The 8,665-nt window shown below is 43.4% G+C and overlaps 1 protein-coding gene across 6 annotated transcripts in view; it reads left to right on the forward strand.

The window, feature by feature from the left end:
- ctif (CBP80/20-dependent translation initiation factor) overlaps window positions 1-4,542 on the forward strand; it is a 126,153-nt gene extending 121,611 nt beyond the window's left edge. For all 6 annotated transcript variants that reach the window (XM_063011533.1, XM_063011531.1, XM_063011532.1 and 3 more), the window contains one exon: window positions 1,970-4,542. In XM_063011533.1, the coding sequence (XP_062867603.1) occupies window positions 1,970-2,185 (216 nt within the window). In that variant the 3' untranslated portion in view covers window positions 2,186-4,542. The remainder of the gene's footprint in view (window positions 1-1,969) is intronic.
- The last annotated feature ends 4,123 nt before the right edge of the window (window positions 4,543-8,665 follow it).

Raw genomic sequence — 8,665 nt, forward strand, 5'->3', positions numbered from 1 at the left:
AGCATCCCTGTATCGTGTCATTTCATATAATATATAATTTATGTTTCGCATCAAGAATTCAGACGGTAAAGAAGAAGGTACATGTGTGTTATAGTGCCACGCCAAAACTTTCACACTAACTGTGTTAATGAGTAGTCAGGTAATTAAAGGAATGGGTGTCTGGGTAACTGGATGGACTGTCAAGTAATCATAGGAATAGGTAACTGGATGGGTGGGTAGTTAGGTAATCAGAGGAATGGGTGTCTGGGTATCTGGATTAGTAGATAGGTATTCAGAGGAATGGGTGTCTGGGTATCTGGATTAGTAGATAGGTATTCAGAGGAATGGGTGTCTGGGTATCTGGGTGGACAGATAGTCAGGTAATCAGGGGAATGGGTATCTCTGTAACTGGATGGATGGGTAGTTAGGTGATTAGAAGAATCGGTATCTGGGTAACTGAATGGATAAAATGTTAGGTAATCAGGGGAATGGGTATCTGGGTAACTGGGTGGATGGATAGTCAGGTAATCAGGGGAATGGGTATCTCTGTAACTGGATGGATGGGTAGTTAGGTGATTAGAAGAATTGGTATCTGGGTAACTGAATGGATAAAATGTTAGGTAATCAGGGGAATGGGTATCTCTGTAACTGGATGGATGGGTAGTTAGGTGATTAGAAGAATTGGTATCTGGGTAACTGAATGGATAAAATGTTAGGTAATCAGGGGAATGGGTATCTCTGTAACTGGATGGATGGGTAGTTAGGTGATTAGAAGAATTGGTATCTGGGTAACTGAATGGATAAAATGTTAGGTAATCAGGGGAATGGGTGACTGGGTAACTGGATTAGTAGATAGGTTATTAAAGGAATGGGTATCTGGGTAACTGGATAGATGAATAGTAAGATATTTAGAGGACTGGGTATCTGGGTAACTGGATGGTCGGATAGTAAGGACTCAGAATTATTGAATTGATGTTTTAACAATGTATTTGGGTTTTGTAAAGAAGCTTTGCCGGTTCCCTGAATGAAAACTTGTTCTGTTTTATTTTGTCTGTTTTTATTCCATTGATAATTCCGTTTCGCCTCCCGCTGATTGGCAGCACCGTTACATACGTTAACTGTAAAGCTAATTTCAGAAGCGCTCCTCACTTCCCACAGTCAGGTGGATCCTGTATCTCATGCCAGGACTGATAAATCTATCCAGATAGCCTTTATCAAAGCTAACTCGCTAAATTAGCCGCGCTAGAAGCGCAGGTCTGCAGTTCGACTCTCTCGCAAACACAGATAGATCCACGCCCAAACGAAGACAATACGGCTGAGCCATTAGCGCAGCGCTGAGGGTAGAGCGGGTGGCTCCAGACAGATGAGCGTCTTTACATCCCTCCTCCAGCGCGGAGAGAAAAAGCCAGTAAACTGGATCAGAAGGAGACAGACAGTCTGGCTAACAGGAGTCTCTCTCTCTCTCTCTCTCTCTCTCTCTCTCTCTCTCTCTCTGTCTCTCTCTCTCTCTCTTTTATCAATCTCTCACTTCTAGACCAACATCTGCTAATCTCTCAGTTTCTCATAGAATGGCATCTGTTACTGCAGCCCAGCCTCGTTTTCTCCCGTCGTTTTGACATCTGACCCCGTCCCTCCCTCATCCCTCATCCGTCTCTGCCTTCTCGCTCTCCTCCATTAGTCTAGCATTCGCCGTCTCTCTGCTCGCTCTTATCCACCGCGCAGACATGACCTCTGACCTTTCTTCCCTTGCTTTTCCTTTCCGAGGGCATGTATTCATCCGAGGCCTCGTCTTTTTTCTTTTCTCTTTCGTATCTTTCTTGTCTTCACACTCATCCTCTTCTAACTTCCTCTCTATAGGAGCTCAACAAAAACGAGCTTTACTTTTTAAATAAATAAAGCAGAACGGAGGGACATGTATCCGTACGATCCTCTGTAATTCCCTCCCTCAGCACGTCCTCGTGATGATTTCTCTTTGCTGTGTGTGTCTCAGTTGCAGAGCGCCGGCCGGCTGCTGGAGGAACAGTTGCCGGAGATGATGACGGAGCTGTTAGCCGCGGTGAGGGATAAGATGCTGAGTCCGTCAGAGTCTCGGCTCACGCGCTCGCTGCTGATGGAGGTCATCGAGCTGCACGCTCACCAGTGGAGCCCGCTGGAGGATCTGACCGCACAGTACTACAACAGAACCATCCAAAAACTGACCGCATGACCCCACACAGGCACAAACGTGCGTTTCAGTAGAGCCGCCTGGAGGCCTGAGCATTCAGTACTACCAATGGATCATCCACCACCAGATCATGTGATGCCCCCCAGCCAACCACACTAACACACACACGTATAGCTGAGGTTTTGGATGATTGGATGGATGGATGATTGGATGGATGGATGGATGGATGTGCAAATATATTAATTCATAACTAGGAGATGGATGAATTTGCCAGTGAATAAATGAGAAAATGTGTGGATATCTGGATGACAGGATGGATGTACAGATGACTGGTTGGTTAAATGTATAGATGGATGGATGGACGAGTAACTGGATGAACAGATGTGTGGTAACTTGGTGGATGTATAAATGGTTAACATGATCATTACACATCAATTATATTGATGATTTATTGTGATGAACAGCTGGATCAGTGGATAATTCTGTATCTGGATGGATAGATGTAAAAAATGTGTAACCGGTTGAACGTTTGAATGAATGGATGGGTTATGTTTGGAAATACAGTTGAATGACTTAATTAATAGATGGATGGATGGGTTAGAGTGTTTGGAAAGCTGAATGGATGGATGAATGATTACCATAGATCTATGGGTAGGTAACTATTAATGGTTATAAGCTATAGACGAATAGGTAACTGGCAAGTCCAGGGTTCTGTGGGTCATTTGAAGCTTTTAATACGCTGGTGCATCTTTATTATTTCTTCATGATCATCCAGTATGGTGACAGTATGGTTCAGAGGGTTCAAACTTCCCTCTTGGTCACTGTAAGGAGGTTTTTCCCTGACCCTTCGACATGCTAAAGGTCTAAATTGCTCTGAATTGCTTCATTGGAGTAAGCAATGTTGCACCCACTGCTTCCAGTAGGCACCAAATGGAGCGATGGATGGATTCTTAGATGGTCGAGTGTATGAAGCGTACTGCTCGCTCAATGGATGAACGTATAATTGAACGGATGCTTTTATGAGCGCATAAATGGCTCGGATGGATGTAGCGCAGACGTATTTAGGATTTAAACCCGGGGCGGAAGGTGAAAGGCTAATCACATGCAGATCTGGATGAATATGTATGGCCGGTAATGATAGGCTGCAGACACCACTCCAGACGCTATTACATTATAAACATGAAGAAATACACATGCATAAACATGAGCCGCATTAGCTAATGAATCATCACGCAAAAGCAGCTGCACACGCGTACAAGAACACACGAGTAAACACACATCGACTGGTGTATGAAGAAGACCAAACTTCACTTAACTCTTAACACTCGCACCTACAAGGACACGCCGAATGCTTCGCTTTCTTTTCATGTTCGTGTGCCAACCGTGGACCTATCCTGCCCGTCCTTGTCTCTTTTTGCACCCTCACTTTCCTCCCCCTCTCCAGACGTGTGTGTGTGTCATTGTTTCGTGAGTCCTCTCCCCGCTGCACCGTCACCCGTCGGGGTTGTCTGGTCGGGGTCAAGCAGACAGACTGCACCGCGCTCAGCCAGACACACGAAGCTCTGCGGCATGACTGGATGGCAGATGGCCACTGGAGACTAAAAGGCCAGACACACACACACACACACACACACACACACACACCTCGCCCCTCTTATCCAGATCAGACCTGCCCGATGGGAGAGTGTGTATTTTGGGGGTGCCGCTCCCAGCCTCTTTGTTGTCGTTCAGGTTTTTTTTGTGTGTGTGTGTGTCGTATTCAGGTTTTAATCCTGTGTAAACTTATTATAACTTTATTATAATGTATTATATTATCTTACTGATTTTTTATTGTGAGTTTGACAGTATATGTGTGACATTGAGGGGTAGAACTAGAACCTTTTGCACAGGTTTGAGACATTGGAAGAAAAATCAGTTGACATGAAGCAGTGAAATCTTTTCTTGTTGACTCAAAATACCCGTTTTGACGTATGATCTGATCTGGGATGCATCCTTCTAAATCCTGTTATTTAGCAGGTGCATGGCGATTTCTTTAATAGCTTTATTTTAATTTAGATTGGTTTGTGTTTTACTTATTGCCCTGGTGACCAAAAAAGACAAAAGCATGAGTAAAAAAATGCGACGCTCTGATATTTTGCAGTGGACGTTTTGCGATCCGTCACTTAAGAACCTGTATTTACTTTGAAGAAATTGATATGTGAAGTTGCAGATGTTATAACACTATATAACCCATAACTGTCCATTAATCAGGCTTTGTAATTGTGTATTATAACACAGGCCAGTCTGCATGTAGTCATGTACGCTGCGTGTATCAGTTTTGAAGGAGATTATAGGAACTTTTCAGAGAGCAGCTGAGTCGTCTGCTGCTTCTGTTATTAATTATTTGTTTTGTTTTTAATTTTATTGGGTTGGTGGGTGGGGCAGGGGTTGGGTTGGGTTGGGTTGGGTTTTGCCCTCACCTGAACACACACGGTCACTGACCTTGTATGTACATTCATTCCTTGGCCTACAGTTGATGGGTATACAATTACTGTCTATAGCCTGTGGGTTTACTCCATCCATCACTAGACCTCCACTGAGCATATTTAGGCATTGGACATTTTACGAGGTCAGTAAAGACATCGCAGTGTGTGTTGTACTCGTATGAGTGTATTAGGTGTAACAGTGTTGTTGGGATTTTAAAAACACCTCAGTTCGATTGCGCATAACAGGGTATGTGTTCCTAATAGTGGCCAGTCAATGTAAACAGTATGTGCACTGTTTACACTGTTGCACCTGATAAACTGGATAATGGACAACCAGCCCAAGTTCTGGTCAGTAAGTGTCCTATGGGTCGCTTTCCCTTAATAGATGGGATGGAAGAAGTAACAAAGTGTACAGAGCTACAGCTGGACTACAGTCAATAATTGTATACCCACAAAGTGCAGCTGTATAGTAGATGTACTGTAGCTCATGACTTGTAAACGAACGTGCATACACGGTAACGAAGTGCTCAGTGAGCGTTTATATACACACACACACACACGACCTCCACCGGCAGGTTCGTGTTCACGGAAATTTCTCTTGCATCAAGAATTCAGACTCGACGGCGAGCACACACGCTGGTCTACAGAACACGTTTTTGTATGATTTTTAGGCTTGATTTAACTTCCACGTCGCTCCTCAGTGATCCTCAGTGAGCAGTAATACACATCAGCTTCATTCGCATTTCATTTCCGGCTCTAAACATTGTAACGATGTCAAATAATTTCTGTTCAAAATAAACCTGGATGAGAAGTGAAAGAGGGCTCGTCTGATTTATTTATATCATCAGGTTTACAAAACAATGTACAGCCCAGTGTTGGTAATATTTCAAATATTCTGCTTATAGAAATTCATGAATCAGTCACTAATGTAATTTCTTTCAGTAGTGTTCCTACATGTCAGTCATTTTACTGCAGGTTTGAGGTAAGCTTCTTTTTTATCCTTGTAGTTTATTATTGTGATTATTATTGTTGTTGTTATTACTATAATTATTATTATACCAGGAGCTGAAGCTCCGCTGCACCAAAATGTGTTCTTCTGCAGGAACAAAGACGACACATTACTGTGAAAAAATATAAAATCTAACATTCATATTGATTCTGCATTTGTGGTGTTGAATGAAATTGATGTTTTAATTATAAACTGAACAGCTCAGTCAGTGTGGAAGGAAATTATTTGGATTCTTTATTTAAATTTTCAGCATTTGCTTTTATCCAAAGCGACTTACAGTAAACGATCTAAGCAATTGAGGGTTAAGGGCCTTGCTTAAGGGCCCAACAGTGGCACCTGGCAGTGGTGGGGCTTGAACCAGCAACTTTCTGCTTAGTAGTCCAGTACCTTGACCGCTAGGCTACCACTGCCCCCCTCGGCTTATTTATCGCCCAGTATCGGTGCTCAGTGTCCAAAGGCTCTCTGGGCTAACTGATCTACCTGGGGCAAATTTCAGGAGTCTCGTTCCAAAATATAGTAGCCTAGCTGGAAGAGCGGCAGCTGTTGTAGCAGCAAAAATGAAATAACTAGGGCTGCGTTCGAAATCGCATACTTAAACAGTATGTACTAGATTCAGGCAGTAAAGCAGTACACTCTTTCAGTACGTAAGTGTGTAGTATGCGTGCAACCTCAGACGTACTACGTCCACCGTCTTACCAACGCCACACGTCGTCCTCCGCAAAGCTACTGATAACGTTTCTTCTTCACTACGAACGCCTTTGCCGTTCCCACTGAATTATGGGATAGATTATCGGACCGTAAGTGTGCCATGTTTGCATATTCAAGAATATCTGCCCAGGCAGAAGGTCACCCCAGTACTTATTTGAGTACTGTTTAATAAACATTACGTATTCGGACACTAACTGCTCTCGCTCTGTTCAGTATGGAAGTATGCAGTTTGAGACGCAGCCTCTATGAATCCTTTGTTTTTATGGATCTGGAGCTACAGAATTATACAGTATGTTTGAAGAGTTTGGCTACTGAGGCAGCAGCTACAATGAGAGAATAATAAAATGATCACAAGTATTCACACACACACACACACACACACAAGGGTTTCATTCCTTCAAGAAGACTTCTCCTCCCCTCTCTCATGTCCCAGCATCACATTCATTCATTCACCGGCTCTCGCTCTCAATAGCGCTCTGTGAGCCGGGCCAACAGTCACACTTCCTATTGTGTGCTCTCACAAAGGGACATTTGGTTACAGCTGCCCCCCAACCAGGAGCCACACAGACTGAGCAGAAAGCCACGCTCCAGCTGCCACAGTCCTCATCCTTCACATCACACACACACACACACACACACACACACACACAGCTAGTTGATTTTACACTCATTCTGTGTCATTATTCTCACTGTATAGAATAATGTGTGTGCGTGTATATTTATATAAACACACACACACACAGAGTTCATTCCTTATAGAGTATATACACACACACAAGTGTACATGCAGTGAGATATAGGCCACCTATATGTGTGCAGGGGGGTGCGTTTGGGTGGGTGCAGCAGGTGCAGGTTCTCCAGACTCAGTGTGAGTAACAGTCACACCCCAGTGAACCTGCTGAGTTTCAGGGAACTTCATACAGAGTGTGACACTAAGAGAAGGTCAGGAGGGGATCGTTTGAATAGAAACACGTTGAGGAAGCATAAATCCTCCAATGTTCCAGTTTTTGGAAGCAAGAACCAGTGAAACACCACAAGTTACTTTCATGAGCACCTTTAAACCGTTTAATGCACTATAACTGACCTGTGCCGTGGCAGCGTTCTGCTTATAATGATTTCTGCAGACGTTCTTTATCTGTGACTGTAATCAGTAGACACATTTAATGAGTTGATGTGTTGATCTTTCTGGAGAACTGCTGGGCCAAAAGCATACATATAGTAAATAGATTATATATTGCTGGAGTAGAAAGTTCTATAGAAGCTGCTTAGACATGGGGTCACTTCCCACAGTCATGCAAACTTTATGCTGCCATGTGTTTAGATACTACTACAACAACGAAGCCTCCTGTTTCTCTTTAACCATGTAGCTACTTTGCAGCAGGTTTCTTTTTTGCACCTCTTTTCCAAGCGTGTCACAATATTTAGTGCAGGGTGGCTGTGGACAGTGTCGCCCATGATCCAGCAGCCTAGAATTTATGGCAGACCTGGTTTTGCTGGTTCTTGGATTACATCTGACCATCTAAAAGGTTTCCTTTCAGCACTCGGTGCAGTTCGGGTTGTTCATGTGATGAGTACAATCAAACTAGCTGTTTGTCTGTCTGATTAAATTCAGTCGTAAAATACATAACATTCTAGAACTTTCATTCTCGAAGTCTTTTTGTCCCAGGAGGATGTTTCAGGATTTAGCGTCAGCACTGGAAAAAGACACTTAATCACCCGACAGTCCCAACAAACCACACGAGACAGACAAACATGAGACACTTGGGGAACTGGTTTAATCACAGAGGAACTGCTGTCTGCACAAACAGCAAAGTAATTTGAGCGTGGTTCGAACTGGACGGTTTTTGGTGTTCGGTTTGTTTTCAGCATTGAGGAAAGCAGTTTGTAGATGTGTTTAAATCGTGTACTCAGTGTTCATTAAAAGTGAGGGATTCATTAACACAGTTTTGTATTCACTGTGTGGGTGCGTATAGTGTAGAGCTTAATGTAAAACGATCGTAATCATTTAGCTTCTGCATATACAGTAAGGAAAAATTACATGGTGTGATATTGGAACACAGCCCTGGTGGTCAGCAGTCAGTGTATAAGAACTGTACACACTCCTGGTAGGTAATGCTGACAGGTCTGACAGTACATGGGATTGGAACACAACCCTGTTTAATGGAATGCAGTTGAAACTGATTCATGCTCATTAACATGGTGTGACATTAAACACACCCTGCTACGATGTTGCTGGTCCCCACAGTCAATGTGGATTGGAACACAGCCCTAACAGGGTTACACAGTTGGTGTGTGAGATTGGAACACAACCCTGTCGGTCAGCACATCTAATAGAATGCA

Source organism: Trichomycterus rosablanca, chromosome 16, assembly GCF_030014385.1.
Source record: "Trichomycterus rosablanca isolate fTriRos1 chromosome 16, fTriRos1.hap1, whole genome shotgun sequence".
In the NCBI taxonomy this organism is placed as follows: Eukaryota; Metazoa; Chordata; class Actinopteri; order Siluriformes; family Trichomycteridae; genus Trichomycterus; species Trichomycterus rosablanca.